The 25641-nt window shown below is 43.1% G+C and overlaps 1 protein-coding gene across 6 annotated transcripts in view; it reads right to left on the bottom strand.

The window, feature by feature from the left end:
* Positions 1-25641, bottom strand: part of NRG1 (neuregulin 1) — an 816555-nt gene that overhangs the window by 280190 nt on the left and 510724 nt on the right. Inside the window, exons 1-2 of one of the 6 annotated variants that reach the window (XM_039543753.1) lie at positions 23339-23357; positions 18127-18317 (exon numbers count right to left, since the gene is read on the bottom strand). The exons of 4 other annotated variants lie outside the window; for them this stretch is intronic. In XM_039543753.1, coding sequence (XP_039399687.1) covers positions 18127-18211 — 85 coding nt within the window. In that variant the 5' untranslated portion in view covers positions 18212-18317; positions 23339-23357. Of the gene's footprint in view, positions 1-18126; positions 18318-19556; positions 19729-23338; positions 23358-25641 lie in introns of those variants that run through there. One more of the 6 variants, XM_039543752.1, reaches the window with a different exon arrangement.

Raw genomic sequence — 25641 nt, 5'->3', positions numbered from 1 at the left:
GACGTGGCTTTATTTATGCAGTGTTACTGGATGTTTACTGGATAGCAGTCTATTTAAAATTCCACCCCTCTAACTTTACTGGTAAGCCATTCTGTTATTTCTGTTTAACGCTCTTGCCAAGTACCTTTCTGATACCCAAATGGAGTAATAAGCCTTGCTGTCTCTATACAACCATTGTAGAAATATGAAGTTCATATCCACGTGTTTCAAGTTTCAGCAGGGCGGATCCAGCATTTCATCATTCCAAAGGAGACAAATGGTTTCCCATGCAGGTTACTAAGTGTGGATCATTCAGATGAGACATTGCAAATCAAGGTCTGGTGTTCGCTCTAGGAACAGCAAATATCCTGTGGCCTTTCTTGGGAGAGTAGGTGTTTTCCCACAAAACTCCTACAAGCCGCGCACACAGAGAAACACAGCTGTGCAGTATCCTGTGTGCCACTTCATGACTGCCCTCCATTCCAGAGGACACTACTTCAGTGTTGCTGGATTAGGTAATTTTTTATTTATTAAACATATTTCTAAGATGCCCATTGCTACAGTACCTGGGCACCCTTCATACTACACGTAACTGAGGAAGAACATTTCCCCCAGCTAGGGAAGAGAGCTTTTCATCACTTCATCTAAACTGCTTTCTGAAAGGACAGACTAAATCTGATTTATTTCAACTCAATGAGACTTTGCAGGCCTGACGACCTAGACAAATGTTACAAAAAGGTACTGACAGATCTGTCAGTAGTTAATTCCACAGGGGATGGATCACTCAATCATTGCTCTGTTCTGTTCATTCCCTCTGAAGCACCTGGCATTGGCCACTGTCGGCAGACAGGATACTGGACTGGATGGATCTTTGGTCTGACCCAGTATGGCTGTTCTTATGTATGTTTGCAGCCAAGTGCCCTCTGCTGAAGAGCACTCTGATTCCAGATGTCCAGAGTTCAACCTGCACTAAAAGCCGAAGTGTCTTCATTAATTTCAAATGCCGTGACTTTACAGAAGACCTTTGAATTGCCCCTAGAAATGAGCTTGGCAACAGCCTCAGAATCGTGTGCTGTTGTTAGCCAGCCCTCCTTAGAAAGTGCCCTGCAGCATTCTACTTTAGCTGCAGCTTCTGGGGAGCCCTAAATCAATCCAGTTCAGCATATCACATTGCTCTAAGGTGAAGGTGTGAAGGTATAGACAACCATCGCTAGATACGCAGCTAGGAGGAAAGAATGCAATACCCTGGCCAGCTGTGCGTGAAAAACACCTTTCTGGTCTCTCCTGCTCTCTAGGAACCGGGCTGAGGACAGTAAGACTGAGAAAATGCTGCATCTTAACACAGCTGAGGGCAAGGTAACAAGCCCTGCTGCTTCAGCAAAATATTTCTCCTTGCCAACTTGACATCACTTCTGTCTGATGCCGATGGAACCTAATTCTGCTACTGGCATTTTTATCTAGGTTCCTACGTTGGCTACAAAGTGGGTATCAGTTTTGTCTGGGCTTGGTAAGTAGATCAAAGAGCTGGGTGTCACCAGTTTAACTTTGTGATTGGCTTGTTACATGTGCCCTTTAAACCTTTGCCTTTTAGCTGCTGAGAGCGTGTTTTGTTCCCTTTGCAAACTGATACTTGTTTAGGGGGAAATCCTTGTTTTGCTCTGTTTAACTTTGAGAGAAGGTCTAAATGAACACTCTGGCAGCTAACTCTATCTCTCCCACGCCAGGATATGGCATTTCTGCTGAGAATGTTTACTCTGTAATTCAAGGTGGTAGGTCAACAGAAGAGGGGTGAAATGATTTGATGGGCTTTGGGAGCCTTGCTAACTTTGTCCTGAGAATAGAGAAGAAGGCCAGAGTCTCTCCCCCCTTCCAGGAACTTTGTGCTGCTCCAGCAGTGGAACTCAGCTCTCATTGTCTAGCTGAGAATTCCCCCGTGCAGGGAAGCTCTGGGATGTGGCATAAAGTGGCATGGCTGCCTCCTATGTCAATTGACCCCAACACCACTGGAGTAGGAAGCGGTACATTGTGGGGGAGGGGTGTTATAAGTGGGAAGGAGTAGAGCAAAGTGCATCAAAATGTCACCAATTCTAAGCTCCTGCGTGGTTCCATAGGGGTCTTTGCTGGCTGACATGGGTTAGACAAGCCAAGGGGAGCTAACTTACAATAATGGGATCAGGCTGACACAAATGCACCATGAGAATCAGGGAAGTGTAACTTGCTGTCCAGTGTTGAGAGGAGCTCAGTATCTGGACGGAGGATCTCTACAATACAATCCATGCAACATCAGCTCTTCCTTTTCTCATTTTTAGTTTCAAAATAAACAATCTCTGATTAAACCCATTCTATCTGCGTCTGTAGCAGACCCATGTAGAATTTATATCACTGACTGTTTTGTGCACCTGACTGTGGGCCCAATCGAAAGCCTAGGAAGTCAATGGGAGTCTTTCTCTTGACTGCAGTACACCCCGGATCAGGTATTATGTGTAATTTTGCATTCTCTTTCCTGCAGCTAAGTGATAATCAGAGCATTTTTTTAAATCCTGAATTTTAATTGGTTTAACAAATCGCTTCCATTTCCAACATTCTACAGTGTGTCATGGTCTTCCTGAGTTTTGATTAGCTGAAGGCATGCAGAACTTTTTACACTTAAGCAAAAATACTACAACTTCCTTTAAAACACGTCAAATAAAGAAAATTAACATGAATGTTTTTATTAACATTTAGTGGGAAGAAGTATTGTGGAATATATGCTATGTCCCTCTCTGTGAGCCTTGGCTAGATCACAGGATTCCACCGTGTATTTTCCTTGTATATCTTCTGCTATATCTTGCATTAACACCATCCGTGGCTCATTAGCGCTAACCTTTGATTTGATGAGCAGGTAGTTCTGTTTACCTGAGGACAGAAACTTTTCTAAGCCCTTTAAATGATATCAGCTGAGTGAAGTCCATTTTTATGCCCAAAGTCAAGCTGCCTGAATCCCCTGTTTTACAGGGCTTATCTTCCCCTCTCTAATCAATGTGAACCAGACACCACTGGCAAACCCAGGCTGCCTGGACTAAGACAAACCCTTAATATTCCCAGCTGGGAAAAAATCATCACAGTTTTCAAACTTGAGTTCATAAAATTAGACACCTGAAGCCATATTCATGTACCTAAAGAGTCTGCCTGATTTTTGGAGCAACACTGAATGAGGCAAGGTCCTGCAAAAAAAAAAAGTATGTGATCGTGTAATTAATGTCTAATGCATACGCACAAGGCAGCTGAATTAGGGTTGCATAGGGCTGTAGTTCTCAAAGGGGTACAGATACCCCGGGGGTACGCAGAGGTCTTCCAGGGGGTACATCAACTCATCTAGATATTTGCCTAGTTCTACAACAGGCTACATAAAAAAGCACTAGCAACATCAGTACAAACTTAAATTTCATACAGAAAATGACGTGTTTATACTGCTCTATATACTATACACTGAAATGTAAGTACAATATTTATATTCCAGTTGATTTATTTTATAATTACATGGTAAAAATGAGAAAGAAGCCATTTGTCAGTAACAGTGTGCTGGGACACTTTTGTACTTCTATGTCTCATTTTGTAAGCAAGTAGTTTTTAAGTGAAATGAAACTTGGGGGTATGCCAGACAAATCAGACTCCTGCAAGGGGCACAGTTGTCTGGAAAGGTTGAGAGCCACTAGCATAGGAAACCTTAATACTGCCATTTCCTAACTTCTGAGTGCTTGACTTTGCAACCTTCATGTTCCTTTAACATTTGGGTTTGTGTCTCTGTGTTATTAATATAGGTTGCTAAAATGTAATCAAAACTAGCTCATTGGTCAAAAATGGAGCTTAGATACTATAGAATATGAGGATTGGAAGGGACCTCAGATCATCTAGCTCAACCCCCCTGCTCAAAGGAGGACAAATCCCCAAACAGTTTTTTTTTAAACCCCATTTCTCTAAACGGCCCTCTCAAGGATTGAGCTTATAATTCTGGGTTTAGCAATCCAATGCTCAAACCACTGAGCTATCCTCCACACAGGCTAGAAAAGGCTATACATTAATCACTTGATAGACAGGCACATGGACTTCACCATGGTCTCCATTACATCACAGTTACTCCAAATCCTGGGATCCTTCTTGGATACTATTTGTTTAATTATTACATTGTAAAATGTATCACAGGCAAGTCAGTAATTCAAAAATCAAATTAATCATCTCCAAATCATGCTAATGGTATTATATGAATAACACAGGTTGGATTAGTAAGCAGCCAATCAAGAAACACTCCTCCCGAGCCTGGAAAGTATTTTTTATGCAACATGTACTTATATTTGTCAGTGGAGTTATTTCAGCACCAGGCTCCACACGCTGATTCATTAAGGTCTATATTTTATCAATGGTCAGTCTGAAGACTCTGTCATACTGTGTCTTTCAAACAGCTGGTTGTTGACAGGAATGCCTGTATTTACCATTTCAGCATATGGCTACTGAGAGAGTCTCAAGTGCAGAATTAAAATGACAGGCACAATTTTATCATCCAGCATGCTAAGAGCTAGAATTCCCCTCTGTGCACCAGCACAAGACTCTGCTTAGGTCTTACTATAAAACTATCTCATCTCCCACGAGGACCATGCCTAATGGGCCTGCTGCCAGAATGGGAAGGAAGGCAAGATCCAGGTAATTAGCAGCACCTGTCATGGATGGCAGGACACTCATCTGTGAGAGCCTAAGACACCCTTTATGTTATTCGATAAACAGACTCATGAGCCACCCTAGAAGCTCTGCTCATAGATTTTTGAGACCAGAAGAGACAGTTATCATCATCTAGTCTGATGTCCTGTATAATGTGGGCTATTGCACCCAGCAATTCCAGCAGTGGAAGGAATTATTCTTCTCTCCTCCATGAGTGAGTGCTACTGGGCCAGGTAATTTGTGGCTGAATTAGAGCATATCTTTTAGAAAGACGTCTCATCTCATGTTCTAAACTGACTTTGGGTGCCCAACTAGAGGCCACATAAAGGAGCTTGATTCTCAGAGGGTTGGTGGCGGTACTCAGCACTTTCAGGAAATCAGGCCCTGATAAGGTATATCAAGATGGCACCTAAAAAGTGCTCCAAAGAATAAATTTACCATGTTCCTTGACTATCTGTTCTAATGATTAGTGATCTTGAGGGTTGGAAAGTTACATTTTATTTCCAATTTGAACATTCTAACTTCAACTTCCAGCCACTCGCTCTTGTCATGCCTTTGTTCCATGCCCTTTTATTACTGAAAATGATTTACATCAGGAAATCAACATAATGAAACCAAGGTTAGAGAGATTATTCTTCATGCCAAAAGAACTGATCAGACATGTCATTTCAAAGTTCTCAGCAGTAGCTAATCCATTGGATCCTTTTTGCTTTGTGTCTCTGGTTGGTTCTAACCAGGAGAGGAAGGACATATATATATAATAAGGTAGAGGACTGGCAGCCTAGATCCCTGGTTCATTTTCCTGGTCTTGACAAAAACTTCCTGTGTGACCTTGCACCAGTCACTTAAGCACAAATATTAAAAAGTGGACCCCAATTTTAAGTGTCATATTTTGGGTGCCCCTTTAAATTTGCGCTTTAACCTCCAAGACCCTGGGGATAATATTTGCTTATTTCACTTTCTTTGGAAATTGCTTTGAGTTCCTCAGATGGGGCCTGATCCAAAGCTTGCTGAAGTCAATGGAAAGATTTCCACTGCCTTCAATCAGTCCTGGATCTGACCTGTGTAAGGCACCTCTAGAGAGAAAATCTGTGATCAGTTCCCAGCGCTGCCGCAGATGCCTTGTGTGACCTCAAGCAAATCATTTACTCCCTCTGCATTTCAGTCCCCGGTAATAATCCTTTCTCCCACGCTTTACCTGTCTTGTCTCTTTAGAGTGTAAGCATTCTGGGGCAGGGACTGCTTCTCACTACCCGTATGTACAGCACCAAGCGCATGGACGCCCTGATCTCTTTTGGCGACTCTAGGCACTACTGTAATAGAAAGAAATAACTGTAACTTAAAGGTTTGTGGAGCCCCTTTTAGATTATTCACTAACCCCTGTCTCTTCCTCCATCATATCCTTATCTGACAGAAAAAGGCTTTCCTATTTGGTCTTAGGCTGGAGTTTTGGATTGTATTTAAAGGAAGTGCAACCGGTGGAGACATTTCATTGCAAATGAGCAAAGAGAATCATAGAATCTCAGGGTTGGAAGGGACCTCAGGAGCTCATTTAGCCCAATCCCCTGCTCAAAGCAGGGCCAATCCCCAACTAAATCATCCCAGCCAGGGCTTTGTCAAGCCTGACCTTATAAACCTGTAAGGAAGGAGATTCCACCACATCCCTAGGTAACCCATTCCAGTGCTTCACCACCCTCCCAGTGAAAAAGTTTTTCCTGATATCCAACCTAAACCTCCCCCACTGCAACTTGAGACCATTACTCCTTGTTCTGTCATCTGCCACCACTGAGAACAGTCTAGATCCATCCTCTTTGGAACCCCCTTTCTGGTAGTTGAAAGCAGCTATCAAATCCCCCCTCATTCTTCTCTTCTGCAGGCTAAACAATCTCAGTTCCCTCAGCCTCTCCTCATAAGTCATGTTCTCCAGCCCCCTAATCATTTTTGTTGCCCTCTGCTGGACTCTCTCCAATTTTTCCACATCCTCCTTGTAGTGTGGTGCCCAAAACTGGACACAGTACTCCAAATGAGGCCACATCCATGCCAAATAGAGGGGAATGATCACATCCCTCGATCTGCTGGCAGTGCCCCTACTAATTCAGCCCAATATGCTGTTAGCCTTCTTGGCAACAAGGGCACACTGTTGACTCATATCCAGCTTCTCATCCACTGTAACCCCTAGGTCCTTTTCTGCAGAACTGCTGCCTAGCCATTCGGTCCCTAGTCTGTAGCAGTGCATGGGATTCTTCCATCCTAAGTGCAGGACTCTGCACTTGTCCTTGTTGAACCTCATTAGATTTCTTTTGGCCCAATCCTCTAATTTGTCTAGGTCCCTCTGTATCCTGTCCCTACCCTCCAGTGTATCTACCACTCCTCCCAGTTTAGTGTCATCTGCAAATTTGCTGAGGGTGCAGTCCATGCCGTCCTCCAGATCATTAATGAAGATATTGAACAAAACCAGGCCCAGGACCGACCCTTGGGGAACTCCACTTGATACCAGCTGACAATTAGACATGGAGCTATTGATCACTACCCATTGAGCCCTATGATCTAGCCAGCTTTCTATCCACCTTACAGTCTAGGCCCATACTTCTTTAACTTGCTGGCAAGAATACTGTAGGAGACTGTATCAAAAGCTTTGCTAAAGTCAAGGAATAACATATCCACTGCTTTCCCTTCATCTACAGACCCAGTTATCTCCTCATAGAAGGCAATTAGGTTAGTCAGGCATGACTTACCCTTGGTGAATCCATGCTGACTGTTCCTGATCACTTTCCTCTCCTCTAAGTGCATCAGACTTGATTCCTTGAGGACCTGCTCAATGATTTTTCCAGGGACTGAGGTGAGGCTGACTGGCCTGTAGTTCCCCGGATCCTCCTTCTTCCCTTTTTTTAAAGTCATCCAGGACCTCCCCCGATCGCCATGAGTTTTCAAAGATAATGGCCAAAGGCTCTGCAATCACATCCGCCAACTCCTTTAGCACCCTTGGATGCAGTGCTTCCGGCCCCATGGACTTGTGCTCGTCCAGCTTTTCTAAATAGTTCCGAACTACTTCTTTCTCCACAGAGGGCTGGTCACCTCTTCCCCATGCTGTGCTGCCCAGTGCAGTAGTCTGGGAGCTGACCTTGTTTGTGAAGACTGAGGCAAAAAAAGCATTGAGTACATTAGCTTTTTCCACATCCTCTGTCACTAGGTTGCCTCCCTCATTCAGTAAGGGGCCCACACTTTCCTTGACCTTCTTCTTGTTGCTAACATACCTGAAGAAACCCTTCTTGTTACTCTTAACATCTCTTGCTAGCTGCAACTCCAAGTGTGATTTGGCCTTCCTGATTTCACTCCTGCATGCCTGAGCAATATTTTATACTCCTTCCTGGTCATTTGTCCAATCTTCCACTTCTTGTAAGCTTCTTTTTTGTGTTTAAGATCAGCAAGGATTTCACTGTTAAGCCAAGCTGGTCGCCTGCCATATTTACTATTCTTCCTACACATCGGGATGGTTTGTTCCTGCAACCTGAATAAGGATTCTTTAAAATACAGGCAGCTCTCCTGGACTCCTTTCCCCCTCATGTTATTCTCCCAGGGTATCCTGCTCATCAGTTCCCTGAGGGAGTCAAAGTCTGATTTGATGTTTGGTGCTGATTCACAACTGCAGCGATTTAGCAGCAGGTTGACCTCCACACTGTTTGCCGAAAGACTCATGCCAGGCGTGCTGATTGCTGGTGCCAGAGGGCAGGTAATTTTGTGACAGGGAAGAAGGCTATGAGAAAGAGCACTGAATTCCCAGAATACCCTTCAATTTTTCTTCTTGTTACACAGAGTGGTTTACATAAAGTGGAAGCAGATTAATGGTGTTCTCTAGCTAGTGTGATGACTGCCAAGAATGAAAACCAAGGTTTAGAAACAGCCAGTGTTAGAACGTGCAGGGCTGAAAGCTAGGTTCGGGGGGGTTCTGGGCCACTGACACTTCCGCATCATGACAGGAGGCTTAGGCTGGGCTCCCATGGGAGGCCCTTGTGAAGCTGGGCTTGGCAGGGAAGTTCTTCCCAGCAGGATCAGAGTGGCAGCCCCTCACAGCCGCCTGATTGGCTGATAACAGTATATAAACCAGGAAGCCATGAAGGGGAGCTGTCTGATCAAGAACACAGACTGCCTGTCTGTCTCTGCTCGTGATAGACTCTAGACTCTGGCTTCTGACCCTGGTTTGTCCTCAGTTTTGCTATTCAATTGCTGTCTGTAATGTGGTTCCTGTCCCCAATCTCCTGGTAACCTGACTCTGCCTGCCTCCTGACATCTGACTCTCAATTCGCCCTAAGGCACTTTTTAGACTCTGACCCCAGTACCTGACTCAGCCCGACTCCCGCTATGACCACTAGGTCTGACTGCCCTTGTCCCTGTCATGACAGTTTGCTCAGACTATCTGCATCCCCCTCAATCCATCCAACCCCTCCACAGATGATAGAAGGGGTTGGCTGCCCTCCAACCAGCAGCTCCCTGAGGTCACCTGTCTGCAGGCGGGGAACCATGCTACACAATGTGGGCTTGAAGCACAGGCCTTGCACGAACAAATAGACCAGTTGCAGGCTCAGATGGCACAGCTCACTGCTGAGGCCCAGGTTTCCTGGACCAATGCTGGCTGATCTTCCTGCTCCACCCCCTAGTGTACCCCACAGACCAGACTGAGGTGGGGCTAGTACTCAGCCTGCTCTCCAGCGAAGTGTTCAGTTGGGTCTCCCCCACTGTTGGAGCAGAGCAGCCCTGTGCTCTCCAACTGGAATGCCTTCATGACAATCTTCAATGACCCACACTGCATCCACCAGGCAGAGGCTGCCTTCTGGAAGCTTTGCCAGGGGCAAGAGCCAGCCACTTCCTATGCCGCACATTTCGAATGGCTCGTGGTTGATGTTGAATGTAATGAAGCAGCCCAACTTTACCCTTTCCGGTGTGGGCTCAATGTTGAGCTAAAACACGAACTAGCTCATGTCAAAAACCCCACACATCTAGCCAAACTTACTGACCTTGCCCTGTGCACTGACTCTTGTCTTCATGAACGGAAGGAGGAAAGAGTTGGCTCAACACCCCCATGCCCACCCTCCACACTGAGACCTGTTCAACCGAGTCCTGAACCCATGCAGGTCAACCTGGGTCACCAACATCTGAACCCGGAGGAGAGAACATGACAACGACGGCTGAACCTCTGCTTTTACTGCAAGGGACCAGGACACACCTCCTGCCCAGCTCAGAAGAACTCGAGAAACAGACCAAACCAGCTCCAGTGTGTGTGTGTGTGGGGGGGGATACAGCCCAGACTCCTAGGAAATACACTGCTGCACACATAAAGAACAGGACAATGACACTTATGGAATGTCCTACAGGAGCTATTTTCTGCAAGGTCCATACCTCTTACTTGGTCACTGGATGGCAAGCAAAGTATGCACATTCCCAGCCGCCACTAACAAGCATTTTGCACATTTTAAGGATTAACTGGCCAGATGAATCACAACAAAACAGTGTAATGTCAAACTGCAGCTCTTAGTGAACAATATCTTCCCCAACATAGTATACCTGAAAAAGGATTGCATTGTATCTCTTAATTCTACAATGCCCTTCACATGCAGGCTTCCAACAACTGCACTTAACTATTTTGTACCCTAGATATTTTCTGTTGTACAAATATACACTAACAGTGACGTGTGTGCTTAACTTTAAGCATGTGACTAGTCTCATCCCACTGAAGGGATGGGACCACTTGTGCTTTAACGTTACATATGTGCTTCAGTTCTTTGCTGGAGAGGGATATTACTGTAGGTACTACTGGTTATAATAATTGAACTTCTACTATAGAAGTTTCTTCATAGTTTATTGGTGGTGGGGGAATATTTTCAAAAGGATTCAGAGACTCTGTCTGGGTGCTTCAGGAAAGCCTATGCAGAACTCTTTGGTCTAGATCAGGGGTTCTCAAACTGGGGGTGGGACCCCCTCAGGGGGTCACGAGGTTATTACATGGGGGGTCGTGAGATGTAAGCCTCCACCTCAAACCCCACTTTGCCTCCAGCATTTATAATGGTGTCAAATATGTAAAGAAGTGTTTTTAATTTTAAAGGGGGGTCACACACAGAGGCTTGCTATGTGAAAGGGGTCATCAGTGCAACAGTTGGAGAACCACTGGTCTAGATATTGCAGAATCATAGGTTCTGCCATAAGATTCCAATTATTTCCTTTGGCCAGCTCAGATAATCTTTAGGAAAGGCCCCTCTCTTAGGTCTTCAGTGTTACTTCTTCAGGTGTAGGATACGTCAAAATGGACAAATGGAAATATTTCACCATACAACACATAATTAGCTGGTGGAACTCATTGCCACAGGATATTGAGGATTTAGGAGGATTTAAATGTCCAAAGAAATTTAAATGGAGAACAAGAATTTCCAGAGTTGTTATATGAAATACTTTAAAAGTGGTGGAAAGCTATAAACAGTCATGCTTCAGAACTGGATTTTCTGAAGGAACAGTCTTCCATTGGGAAATCCTGATTCAACAAAATAAAAATGTAGCAATTTTGTCAAAGTTTTCAACAGGAAATGACCAAAACTTTTCATTTTGATATGGCCAAAATATTTTGTTTGGATTTTATCATTTTGACTTTTATGTTATGTCATATTATAATATAAAAGTAAAAATTAATAATTTCAGGATATTTTGTTTCATGAAAAATTCCAACATTGACTTCATCCCGATTTGGGACTAAATGAAATTTCGAAAGCTACCTGCATGAAATATTATTCTCTCTTGGTTTGACGAAACTGGAAAGCAATTTTATTTTTTGTTTGATAATAAAAGGAAACCGCTTACGCAAATAAATCATGATCATCTTATGTGGCAGCCCCATTACTGGAGGTTTGCAAGCATGGCAGCCCATTCTGTATGATCCTCTGCTGACATTACACAAACTTGTCTCACTCCTCCTCTCTTGATCTCTGTTAGTTCTGGATTTTCATCTCCCACTATAGTCTCCTTCTGATTTCAGCATAATTGTTTTATTACTTGGAGTTCATATCCATCAATCCCTACAGTTTATAATATGTTGAGCAATTTCAGGTGGTAGTGCTTGTCAAATGCTTTTTGGAAGTCAATAAAACACAAGTATACTGTTTTCTCTATTTCAACTGAGCTTTGTAATATAAGCTTCAAGTTCACAATGGTGATTTTCATGCCCTTTCCACATTTGAAGCTGTATTGTTGTTTGCTTATTTCCTTGTCAATCCTTTCTTGTATTTTGTCTTGAACAACTTGCAAAAGTATCTTAGAGGCATGGGATAGTAGGCTGTTTGTTTGTATTCTTGACAATACATAGAGTTGTTCTTTTTGGAGATCTGGAAACACAATGAACTTTGTAAAGTCTTCTGGTAATTCTCCTGGCTCAAACGGATTCTTCATTACCCCTCACAGGGATTTCAAGCCTTTGTCCCCTATTTTTTTTTTTTTGAACAATTCAGCTGGTATTTCATCACAATCCAGTGCTTCTCCACTCAGTCTTTTTATTGCTGCCACGATTCTTCATCCAATATTGGTGGACTTACTTGATTAATCTCTAGTTGAGGTATTTCAGCCCTAATACTACTTGGTATGTTCTTGTCATCTCTTATTCTTGTCTTTAGGGTCTGTCAAATATTGTCCAATTTTGTCCTTAAGGGTTACCTTTCTTCTGTAATTTATGGCACTTACCTTTTGATACATCTCACTTTGTTTGTTTGCTTTATCCAACTGCTTTGCGTTTCTGATCCAACCATTCATTCAGACTTTACTAATCTGCATTTATTCTTCATCATTTTTAGTCTTCAGTATTCCTTTTTTTCTGTTTTTGATCTTTGTGCTTTTACTTTCCTTCTTTTGTCCATCCCAGCAGTGATTACATCTTTTATCCAAGGGACTTTCTTAGCTAATTAACTTCTTCCCTACATATTTATCTGCAGCTTCTTTGATAGCATCTTTCAGACATTCCCAAGTGACTTGGTCTTTGCTGTCATTAATTATCCGCATCACCTCTTCTTGGTAGTGACTTTGTATCTCATGATTCAGACCTCCAAGGTTCCATCCTCGATAGTGTTTGGCTTTCTGTAACTTTTTCAGTTTGATATTCAGTCTCATTAAAACCAGTCTATGATCTGATCCACAATCTGCACTTGGTGTTACCTTAACCTTCCTAACACTATTTCTGTATCTACCATTAATCATAATAAAATCAAGCTGGTTTTTATACATCCCTCTTAGTGACTCTCACGTACCTCTTGCGCTTTGTGTTCAGAATGAGCACTGCTGGCAATGAAGTCACGTTTCTTGCAAAATTCTATGAATCTTTCTCCTCTATCATCTGTTTCACCAATGCCAAATGGGCCAACTGCTCCAGATAGTCTGTCCTTTCTTACTTTTGCCTTCCATGATACGGGTCATGGGAAAGGGAATTTTTCTATCTGCCGGTCAATAATCCACTATTGTTACAGCAGTGTTTTTTGAGTTACAAGGACACAAATGTGTGCTACCGCAAAACTCCTTCTGTGTGAAACTCCTCACATGGTTAAATTTTATTTATGAATTAAGGGGAAATTTTCTAAAGCGCCTAAGGGGTTTAAGAGCACAAATCTCACTGCAATTCAATTAGACTTGTGCTCCCAAATCTACTAGGCACCTTTTAAAAAAAACCTCCCCTTATATTAGTTACATACAAAGAACATTTTTCAATTAGCAATTAAAAAAAAACATTTTTGAGATAAGGTCAACTTTTAGCCTCAAGTAAGGTTGCATATGCAGAATTAAAAAGCCACTGCAGTGTGTTTGTGTGTTAGGCCTAGCATTTTGTTATAGTAAAAATAAAAAGTTTTTTGGTGAGTTGCACCTTCATATTAAGGAAGGTCTGATGCTAATCTACTGTGTAAAACACAATGGAAGTATAAACAAGTCTTTGTTGGCTTAGGAAAGGTGAAACTGAAAACACAAGTTTCTCCCATCACCTTCATCTTCATACGTAAAGTGACCTTATTAACATGTGATGGGTTTTTCTGAGAAGATACTTTTGCGTCAAGTTACTAGTTCTATAAGAAAAATCCAGCACGGCGAGAGATGGAGAGCTCCTGCTGATTTTCCCAGGATTGGAAATGAAAACTACACAACGCCAGAGGGCTCCCTCCCGCCCCGCAATAATTTAAAGAAGAGTTATTTATTGAGCGCAAGATGATATGTTAGCAACAGGTGTGACCCTGAAAACAGACGTGAGAAGCTCTTGACTACTGAAAATGTATTGGAAGCAGTTTCTTCTTACTGTTTACGGTTCTCTTCTTTAAAAAGAAAAGAAACATAAAATGAAATAAACTGTGCACACAGCCAGTCTGTGCTAAAACTTCCCATTATTTTTTTTTATTACCACTCCTTCCCTGCCCATTTGTATGGCTGGCCATCCATTATGTTGTATCTTTTACACTGTAGGCTCTTTGGGGCAGGGAACACTGTTTACAATGAAGGAGATTTTCAAAGGTACTGAACAGAGATAGGTGCCCAGTGGAACATCAGTAGAACTTATGGCTCTAATTCCCTTAGGTGCTTCTGAAACTTTCCCCCATATCTGCTTGTACAGAATTTAGCACAAAGTGGCCCTGGACTGGTTGCCCTCTGCGCACTACTGTAATATACATTTTCAATAATAACTAGGAAATTAAAGCAAAAATAGCTACGAAAATGGAAGGCAGCATGACACACAAAATAATGTGCCATTGTAGTACACGTGGTGCTGGCAGCTTGCATCTGGCACAGCTTATTTTCTCTGTAGTGCACATTGAAATGGAGAGAGGCAGCTGTCCTACTGCAGAGGCAGCTGTCACTTTGTGCTCAGATGCAGCCTGCTACAGAGAGAGAGACACACACAGTTTGTACTTGCTTGTGCAGAATTTCCTTGTCGTCTTTCTGGATTTTACAGCCTTATTAATCTAAACCAGAGGTCAATCTGCCTGAAAGTGGTAGTACTTTGTGTATGGAAATATGTAGCAGGACATATGCTGGTCCTCCCACCGCACATCTATTCCTACTAACGCCTATCCATAAAAATACAAATACTTTATAGATGCTCCCCGTTGCTGGATTTTCTGTTGACTGCAGTCATGCTTGAGCAGGCGGGGACTTCCTCTCACAGTAAACTGATGTCATTGTGCTAAAGCTGCTCAGTGGAGTTCATTGAGTCCCTTTTGTGCAGACAAGTAGGTAGGAATTAATGGTAAATTCTCAGAATGGAGAGGGGTAACTAGTGGTGTTCCCCAAGGGTCAGTCCTAGGACCAATCCTATTCAATTTATTCATAAATGATCTGGAGAAAGGGGTAAACAGTGAGGTGGCCAAGTTTGCAGATGATACTAAACTTCTCAAGATAGTTAAGACCAAAGCAGACTGTGAAGAACTTCAAAAAGATCTCACAAAACGAAGTGATTGGGCAACAAAATGGCAAATGAAATTTAATGTGGATAAATGTAAAGTAATGCACATTGGAAAAAATAACCCCAACTATACATACAACATGATGGGGGCTAATTTAGCTACAACGAGTCAGGAAAAAGATCTTGGAGTTATCGTGGATAGTTCTCTGAAGATGTCCACGCAGTGTGCAGAGGCGGTCAAAAAAGCAAACGGGATGTTAGGAATCATTAAAAAGGGGATAGAGAATAAGACTGAGAATATATTATTGCCCTTATATAAATCCATGGTACGCCCACATCTCGAATACTGTGTACAGATGTGGTCTCCTCACCTCAAAAAATATATTCTAGCACTAGAAAAGGTTCAGAAAAGAGCAACTAAAATGATTAGGGGTTTAGAGAGGGTCCCATATGAGGAAAGATTAAAGAGGCTAGGACTCTTCAGTTTGGAAAAGAGAAGACTAAGGGGGGACATGATAGAGGTATATAAAATCATGAGTGATGTTGAGAAAGTGGATAAGGAAAAGTTATTTACTTATTCCCATAATACAAGAACTAGGGGTCACCAAATGAAATTAATAGGCAGCAGGTTTAAAACAAATAAAAGGAAGTTCTTCTTCACGCAGCGCACAGTCAACTTGTGGAACTCCTTACCTGAGGAGGTTGTGAAGGCTAGGACTATAACAATGTTTAAAAGGGGACTGGATAAATTCATGGTGGCTAAGTCCATACATGCCTATTAGCCAGGATGGGTAAGAATGGTGTCCCTAGCCTCTGTTTGTCAGAGGATGGAGATGGATGGCAGGAGAGAGATCACTTGATCATTGCCTGTTAGGTTCACTCCCTCAGGGGCACCTGGCATTGGCCACTGTTGGTAGACAGATACTGGGATAGATGGACCTTTGGTCTGACCGGGTACGGCCGTTCTTATGTTCTTATGTTATGTTCAAGTAACAGCAAGTTCAGATGAGCAGCTCGGGAGGTGAGGCTCAAGTTCAGCGTTGCTTCCTGAAGCAGCGTACGCACAGACCGAAGAGGCAATTTCAGCATGTGGGCGTCAGATGAAATCTGAAGTATACGGTGGATTATGGACTCCCACGTTGTTAGCTTTACAAATCTGGGTTTGCAAACAGTTTGGATATCTGGGTGACCCACATGCGAGGCCAGCTGTTCCCAGGCTTCACTTTCAGTTCCTTCCTCCTACTTTCTCCTTAAAAAAAAAAAAGTGCAAAATCCCTTGATGCCTGTCTCAATTGCAACTGTTTTGCTCGATAAAATGTGAGGTGTGCTGCTCACAAGCAAACAAGTGACTAGATGATAATTGCCTTGATTGTGTGAAAAGCATACAGAGACTTCTTCTTGACATAGCATTGGTGTTCCATTGTCCAGTGGACAGGATGGCAGTATGGATAGCACATGCTAGAAGGAGCTTGTCAAGATGGGGTGGATACACCGTTTGATAAGTTTAAAGAAGGAGGATCTTTAGTTTGCTCACCACAAAATCCTGCTGGGCCCTGCCATCCACGCAGTATGCCTCCTTCCTATACCAGCATGAATTTTTTGGTTCAGCCATTGTTATTGACACGGGTCTAGTTCTGACTCAATGCTGGAAAATAATGAAAACTCAACTTGACTGGCTTTCTGCTTCTGTGGTCATCTATCCTCCTCTTTATCCACTTCCCACTTTATGAACACTTTGCCTCCTGTTTGCTTTGATCCTCATCCATTGTCTTCCCACTGCCCTGTGTTTCTCTGCCTCACAGGTTATCTCACCGATGCCACCTAAATAAAGGGCCACCTAAGCACTCAGTGTTTCCACAACAACAAAAGGTAGGCTTGCATGCTCCAGTTCACTAGGAAAGAAGGAAAGAGCCATCAATCTTGCTGGATACTGGAGAGGTCAGAGTGCTTACTCAGCTCTCCAATCAATTATCCACTTGAACAGACCATGAGTTTTAGAAAGAGGACTATATGCTATTCTTTTTGACATCAGGGCTGCAGGTATTTACAACAGATTTAAGGGACTTGGGGAGACCAATGCAACCATGTAGAAAGCATCTTGAAAGCAAAGCAAGTCTCATTCTAATGGTCAAATGTGGGAAATATTTTGGAGGTTCAACAAACTTAGAAAAACCAAACTACCTTAAAATCTACCACACGACATCATGCTCATTTGCTCAATGTGTTTCTCAGTTTCCTTATCAAACATCCTACAGCCTCATGCCAGATCCATTAGAAAGAGACGTGTCATTTGACTTGCTGCAGTGATAGTTTGCCACTTGGAGCTGTAAAAACCAAGCACTAGTCTTATCAAACCTGATTCTCGTTCACACTAAGGCCAATTTACACCATTCTAGTATTAATGTAAATGTAATTAATACCCACTTTAAGGCTTCTTTACACTGCCAGTGCCATGTAAGGTGGTTTTAGTGTAAATGAGAGTCAGGCCAAATGTGTCACCTGGTCTAAGTGTTAATGCCACACCTCACCACTGTATCTCAGTGACCAAAATTTGATTAAACACCAGACTGTAAAATGAAAAAAAATCACACAAAATGCTGAACAGAGGTGCTGTGAGGATGAATTCATTACTATTTGAAAGGCTGAACGTTGCTATACAACTGCTTATTCTATTCTATCATGACCAAGCACTTGCATTAACCCATCATTTTACATTACAGCATAGTCATAACAGTGAATACTAGCGGCAGGAATCAATAGAAGACTTCCAAGAAATCAAACTGCTCGTGAAGGTTAGAGTTTATCTGTTAAATAAAAAGCACACAGAACAAGGAATTTGCATGGCCGACCACCTTACAGAAGCCAGTGCAGATGGCTAATAAATAATGCTGTCTAACTTTGAGTCTGAGTCGAAGTTGTGTGATCTCAGACTCAATACGGATATATTAGATTTACTGCTTTCCTTAGAGCCATAAATGAGTCACATGTTGTGATGAAAGAGAGCTGGAATGGCCAACAGAAGGCCAGCTGTGTGGGAGCTCTGGTACCTTTTAGAAGCTTGGTTCTCAGAAGATATTCCTCCTGTTTAACTCCATCCGGTGACAGTCGGAGGAACCATCCTCCATTACTCATCTGAAGGCTCAGAGAAGATGATCCTTGTGCAGGATCAGGGACCTACTACATTCATTATGTTTACAGCAATGCACATATCGAACACTCTGGGATAGGCACTCTTCATCTGTAGATACATAAAAAAATAAATACTTCTTTTAAGTTCCTGCCTAGTGTATTGTAGAAGTAGATTCTCCTTGTAGCAGTCGGTGTTCCTGGCTATATTTACACACTATATGCCTTAAAACTACTTGATGATACACGTTCAAGCTGAGATTTTCAGCAGGGCTTTGGAGCGGAGCCTGGAGCTGGAGTGCGGACCAGTAGGTTTTATGCCCGGAGCTGGAGCAGAGCCGGAGAGGAGCAATTCAAAAATTTGATTGCTCCAAATCCCTGATTTTCAGGGAACTTTGGCAATTAGGTGCCATTCATTTCAGTGGGAGTTGTACGTCTGCATTTCCCAGGCAGTTTTGAAAATCCCCTGCGCTAAACTCTGAAAACTCCGCAGTGCAAACAAGAAACAATTCTCCCAAGTGAGAACATTAGTACATTTGGACTTACTTGTCTGCAGTCTGATTGGCTAGTAATGAGCTAAGGTTCAGCCACCATGCCACTGAAAACCAATCTAAAATCCAGAGGTTTCAAACAAAGCAGCAAAATGTGCGTCTCTAGTGGGCGGAGCTTGTTTTGTAGGTGGAGTTGGGAAGAGCAACACATTTTTCTTCTCCAACTCAATCCCTTTGTGCACATTTTCTACAGTGAGTAAGGAGTAAATTCTGCCACTTGAGTCACACTAAGTACTTCGCTATGTGGTTAGTTCTGCTAAAGTCATATACACCTACAACCTATTTCTTTGTACAGTTTGTGCATTAAAAATGATGACTAATGAGACTATGAATTGTAAAAATGCAAACTTGAAAAATCTCAGCTTACATTTCCTGATGTTTAAAGAGAAAGAAATATGTTCAGAATCAACACATGCTGCAGTGGAATTGTGATCTGCTTTACATGTCCTAAGTCATTATGTTCTAATGAAATCCACCTTTTGGTTCTCACTGAAATCAACAGGCCTTAAGCATGTGCTTAAGTGCTTTTCAGAACTGGGACCAAAGGCCCTGATCCAGGAGAGCACTTGAGCACACGCTTAATTTAAGGTATGTGATTGATCCCACTGAATTCTATGGGGCTACTTACATGCTTTAAGTTAGGGGCATGTTTAAGTCCTCTGCTGGATCAGGGTCTAAGCGTTTTGCAGAATAAACTTGGGCTTAAAGCTAAACACATGCTTTGTTGAATCAGGGCCTGTGGCACCATGGCCACCACCCAACTCTATTTCCCTTTGACTTCAGGCCCCTTTAAAACTCACCCTGTTTCAAATTGTATTCTCAGCCCCAAGCCTTTTAATTCAGTCGTCACCAGGCAGCTGCCAACAGAGTTTGTGAGAAACAGAACTCCAAAGTCCCAAAGTCCCAAAGAAAGTCTTTCATCAGTTCTAGCTCCAGTTTCCTGGGGTTCCTCCTGCCTCTGGCAGTCCTGGCTACTTCTCACAGCCAGAGCCCTCTGCCCTGCAGATTCCTGGTGCCTTTTATATTGGGAATTCTTCCCCTCTGGCAGGGCTCATCTTGTAATCAGGGCTGGCTTAGCCCAGGCTCTCCAATCCACAGCGCCTTATGGTACATGCGCATGGATAAGCACATTTTGAAAAGTCAAATACAATTAAGAACTATATTTCCCCAAGGATACCCACTCTAGGAAATATTTTACCCACAGGTTCGGCTACTACCCAATTCCTAATATTGCAGAGGCAAGTCCGTTTGCGAAATTGGCATTTGGACACTGACTGGGCACCTTTGTGCTTTGAAAGATGTAATTTAATTCATCATTTTCATTCTATTCCCTCTCCAGAGACATTTCTCAACTCTTATGTCCCTTTGTCCTCATCAGTGGTCTCAACTCCTCTCAACCTAATAGACTGTGAATTTGTGTGTTGTTTGCACTTTCTTCCAGGACATTAATGAGGAGATTAATTAAATCTGGTAGTAAGAGTACATGTCTAGAGCCCAGTTAGGAGTACATCTCTCCTAACTCAATTCAGGACTTTGTTAATGGTTCTTAACACCTAATACAACCTGAATACATTTTTCAATGCAGTATCAAGTGCTTTAATAACATCTAAGTATTTCACATCTACTGCCTGCCATCCATCCAATCATCTTATAATTCTGCCGAATAAACCAATCAACATTTCTGGTGAAAATTATTCTCTATTAGAGCTGAGTGAATAATTCAGAATGAGTAATTTATTCCATGAATGTAACAGAATATCTTCAAGCAGAATCCAATTTACTTGTTATTCCAATGTATCTGATTATTCATTAATCCATGGTTGACCCATGAATGGTTAAAATTCCAGGTGAGTGGCTTAGGTGATTTACTTCAATGGCACCTGGGCTGGCCAGCATCTCTGAAAATCAGGTCATGTATTTACAGCCCAGGTTCAACAAAGCACGTAAGCATGTGCTTAACTATGAACACATGCTTAAATTCCATGGAAGTCACTGAGAGTTAAGCAAGTGCTTAAAGTTTTGTTGAATTGGGGCTCAAGTGCCTAAATATAAACTTGGATACCTAAATCACAGAATCATAGAAGATTAGGGTTGGAAGAGACCTCAGGAGGTCATCTAGTCCAACCCCCTGCTCAAAGCAAGACCAACCCCAACTAAATCATCCCAGCCAGGGCTTTGTCAAGCCTGACTTTAAAAACCTCTAAGGATGGAGATTCCACCACCTCCCTAGGTAACCCATTCCAGTGCTTCACCACCCTCCTAGTGAAATAGTTTTTCCTAATATCCAACCTAAATCTCCCCCACTGCAACTTGAGACAATTGCTCCCTGTTCTGTCATCTGCCACCACTGAGAACAGCCGAGCTCCATCCTCTTTGGAACCCCCCTTCAGGTAGTTGAAGACTGCTATCAAATCCCCCCTCACTCTTCTCTTCTGCAGCCTAAATAAGCCCAGTTCCCTCAGCTTCTCCTCGTAAGTCATGTGCCCCAGCCCCTAATCATTTTCGTTGCCCTCTGCTGGACTCTCTCCAATTTGTCCACATCCTTTCTGTAGTGGGGGGCCCAAAACTGGACGCAATACTCCAGATGTGGCCTCACCAGTGGCGAATAGAGGGGAATAATCACTTCCCTCGATCTGCTGGCAATGCTCCTACTAATACAGCTCCATATGCCGTTAGCCTTCTTGGCAACAAGGGCACACTGTTGACTCATATCCAGCTTCTCATCCACTGTAATCCCCAGGTCCTTTTCTGCAGAACTGCTGCTTAGCCAGTCGGTCCCGAGTCTGTAGCAGTGCATGGGGATTCTTCCATCCTAAGTGCAGGACTCTGTACTTGTCCTTGTTGAACCTCATCAGATTTCTCTTGGCCCAATGCTCCCATTTGTCTAGGTCACTCTGGACCCTATTCCTACACTCCAGCATATCTACCTCTCCCCCCAGCTTAGTGTCATCCGCAAACTTGCTGAGGGTGCAATCCAATGTAGGTACCCAAGTTTGAAAATTTTGGCCTCAACGTCTGGTGAATATTACAAAGCTTTCGTTTCTCTCCTGCGCAGCACACATCTGGGGAGAACACCGTGCCAAGTCACCCCCTCATTCCTAAGCATGGTTTGCACAGTCATTATATTACAAGCACTCACTAGAAGTCTAAAGTGATCATCAGGGCCAGCTCCAGCTTTTTTGCCGCCCCAAGGGAGGGACCCGCTGCTGAATTGCCGCCAAGGACCTGGACCATTGGCCACCCCAAGCACCTGCTTCCTTCGCTGGTGCCTGGAGCCGGCCCTGGTGATCAGTCTCATGAACTCTCCATAGACTTACTATTTATCTTTTTATTATTTCGTGACATTTTAAAAAAAATGTCCTAAGGGTTTTTCTGCTTCCCTACTGTGAGCAACAACATGAACCATGCTTGGTGCTACCTTTCCTCCCCTCCTTCCTCTTCATAGACCTGCCTCCTGCCTCTTCAATTTCTGCACTGCTGCCACTGTTACTTGTGCCCTTTCTTTGGAGAGCTGGGAGAGTGGGTGCATGAGGGGGCAAAGGGCATACAGATGATGTATTTGCAGCACAAGACCGCTGCAACTGGCCATCAATCAAGTGTTGTGTTCAACGCATATACAGGGCATGTCTACGCAGGAGCTTTGAGCTAGTATGCTAGAACGGAGTGTGGATATTGCAGCACAGGCGTATATGGACCCAGTGGGCTGGGTGGCTTGTGCCCTCAGCTGGCTGGCCCTGTGCCACTACCCGTGCTGCAATGGCCACTCTCCATTCTTAGTGTGCTAGCTAGGGGGCATCTGTTCACCCAAACTGAGACGCTCACTCCCAGCAGCAGTGTAGATGTGCCCATACAGAGACATTAGATAAAAACAAGTATTCTGTCCGGAAGGTCACAATGTAACATGACTTTATTTTTTAGAACTCAGAACAATAACACATAAGAACCCCCAAACCAGAGAGACAAAGCGGGCTGGCTCCCTAAAACAGAGAGGCACAACTCAACTTTCCTTACTCTAGGCTGGCTGGCTGCAGACTGATTTCTACTAGGCCCAGATTGGACTCTTCCCTACAGAACACATTCACCTGCTGGCAGGACCATGAAAAACCCTTGAAATTTAAAGTGATAGCCTACAATTTTAACAGAGTTTTCAATACACCACACAAAGCAACTAAAGTGACGTTCCCCCTTCCTTTTAAACCTCCACGGAAGTGTGCCAAAGATATCAGGTTTGCCAACTGAAATGTCAATTGACGAGAACCATTGTACTAACAGCAGCTAATTCCTTTGGATACAGTTGGAGCGGAGTCCTTTGAGTAAGGGAGCGAGTGAGTGTGACATCTATGAATGCTTTCTTTCCAGATAACAATAAAATATTACTCTCCTCCAATCAACAAAGAACCAAGTACAGAAATGTTTTGATCAAAGGCAGGTTTTCTTTACCTGACCTTTGGGAGAAGGTGTGAGAAACAATGGTCTGATTAAATATGCCAGGATGTTTCCATAAAGAAAGGAGTCTAAAAAAACCCCCAACAACCCAGTTTCTTGGCACTTTCAGATCTGGAGTTAGCAAATAATAAACTACCTCCCCAAGGAAGAAAGCCCAAAGGCCGATTAGACATGAGCAGGTACCCTATCCATCACAGATCATTAACTTGGCTTTTATATGTGTTCAAAGAGGCACATTCTAATTCTGCTGATTGAGCGTGTCAGTTTGTGATTAACTGCCTTTGCCTTGCCACCCAACTGCTAACCAGCTCCAGCCTAGTTTTTGTTATTATTTGAATGGCAAAGGCAATCCACACTGAGATGTCAGTATAATTGGCTGGTGTTGGCTGCATATTTTAAATATGGTTTACAGCAAAGTCTTCCTTATCCTTAAACCAAAACAAAGACAAAAGCCCAATGCGCCCAACCTTTGAGAACATGGTGAAAGTGATGTACATCATGGAGAATCAGGAGAGAAGCTATACAGATACCTGTTAACAAAAATTCTGGTTGTTAAAGGGCAAGTACAGATTGCCATGGCTTTCACATGCTCTTCACACCATGTTAACTTTCTTTGTTAACACTCTTTTTGTTCTGCAGATAACAGAGAGTGTAAACACAGGCCCAGATTCTGCACAAACTTATGTTTGTGTGTAACTTTAGGCATTTATCTAATCCCATTGAACTGACTTGGACGACACTTATGTATAAAGTTACTGAAGGGTGCAGTGTTGCCAGCACTCAGATTTTATCCCAAGTCTCATGATGTTTGGTATTGTTCTTAAAGCCCCAGGCCCTGGAATCAGGTGAATACACCAGAATCTCAGCTTTCATTTTCAAATCAAAAGCCCATTTCTAGCCCTTATGGCTGTGGAGAAGAGCTTGAAAACATGAGCCCTAAAGGTTCAAAAAAGCCAGGAGGCAAATAGAAAATCTCCACACTTATTATTTTGAAAATGTCATGATTTTTAAGTCAATTCCATGATATTTTGGGCCATGACTCTCATGATTCTTGAATGCTTAGGGTTGGCATTAGCTGGATCTGGGCCTTAATCAATATTATGATAGCCTAAAACAACTTGCTGAAGGGTGACCCAAGACTTTGAACAAAAAGTAAAGGCCTGCAAAACTTTTCCTTTGGGAATAGTCCATATGGAAGTAGTCTTATTGCTGCTGAGCAAGAGTTTTCAGATGGGGCACCGTTTTAAGGTGATAGGAGAAGGAAGTTTGCAAAGCTGGAGGTTCCATTTTAATTTTATTAAAAAGGCAACAGAGTAACACAATCAAACACTATGTACAACATGCTGCAAAGGCAAATTCTGTGAGATGAGAGTATCGTATGGGTTAATATATAGTGTTTCAATACTATCATACTGGGCCCATGTAGAAAGGAAGAATGGTCCAGTGGTTGGAGTGAAAGGTGGGGACATGAGAGCCCTAGGTTCAGCTCCTTGCTCTGCCATAGGCTGCCTGTGCATCTTAGGCAAGTCTCCCTGTGCCTCAGTTCCCCATCTGTACAATGGGGATAACAGCTCTGTTCTCCCCCACAGGGGGCTTAGGAGGGTACAGACATTAAAGATGGAGAGGCGCTCAGATCCTATAGCCATGGGCGCTAGATAAGTACAATCGACAGATCTTAACTGTAACTACAGCAAAGCTTCTGCTCTGCTATAACGTGGGTGATACAGCACTGGGGTTAGAGCTCGTAAAAACAGGCAAAGCTCAATATTCCCATTTAGCAGAGGCCGACTGGCAGTATTTGAATGGAGAGGGAGACTGGAGAGAATTATATACCCTCATCTTTGTGGCATCCATAGAGAGTGACAGCAAAAAGACAGTCCAGTCCAGGTTAGCAATACCGCATGCCCTGTCTGGGTTGATGTTTCTTAGAGAGGTGAAGTTGAACAGAAAGGATAATGGTGCCTCCATTCCATCCTTTGACTTGTCTATTCAATCTGTCAGCTCTTCAGGAGGGACCAATTCTTACTGTCCATACAATGCCTAGCACAGTGGGGTCCTGAATTCAGCTGGGGCCTTGAAGTGCTGCTATGGCAAAATAAATCAATAGTGAGGAAGACAGCGGCCGAGAGAGCTAACGTGGTGGCAACACACCTGCCTGATCCCTGCACGTACCGCAGCTAATGAGTAAACACATCAGCTTAAAATTTGCTTTGAACGATTCATATTTTTCTAAGTTTTGAAGTGTTAAGTTATACATTGTCTCTCTGCCCTGATGGTTTCAGGGTCAAAGATATCTCTTAAGGTAATGTAACATTTTAAAATGACTGCACTGGTGCTCTGATGAACTGCTGTGAAACCTCTCTAAGATTGGCCTTGTTGTACTGTGCATGAGGCAGCCAGCACTGGGAGGAAAAAACAACCAGTTTCACAGATGGCATG

This window comes from Mauremys reevesii, linkage group 6 (assembly GCF_016161935.1).
Source record: "Mauremys reevesii isolate NIE-2019 linkage group 6, ASM1616193v1, whole genome shotgun sequence".
In the NCBI taxonomy this organism is placed as follows: Eukaryota; Metazoa; Chordata; order Testudines; family Geoemydidae; genus Mauremys; species Mauremys reevesii.
Note: the sequence above shows the minus strand (reverse complement) of the source record. Positions and strands in the feature narration are given on the sequence as shown.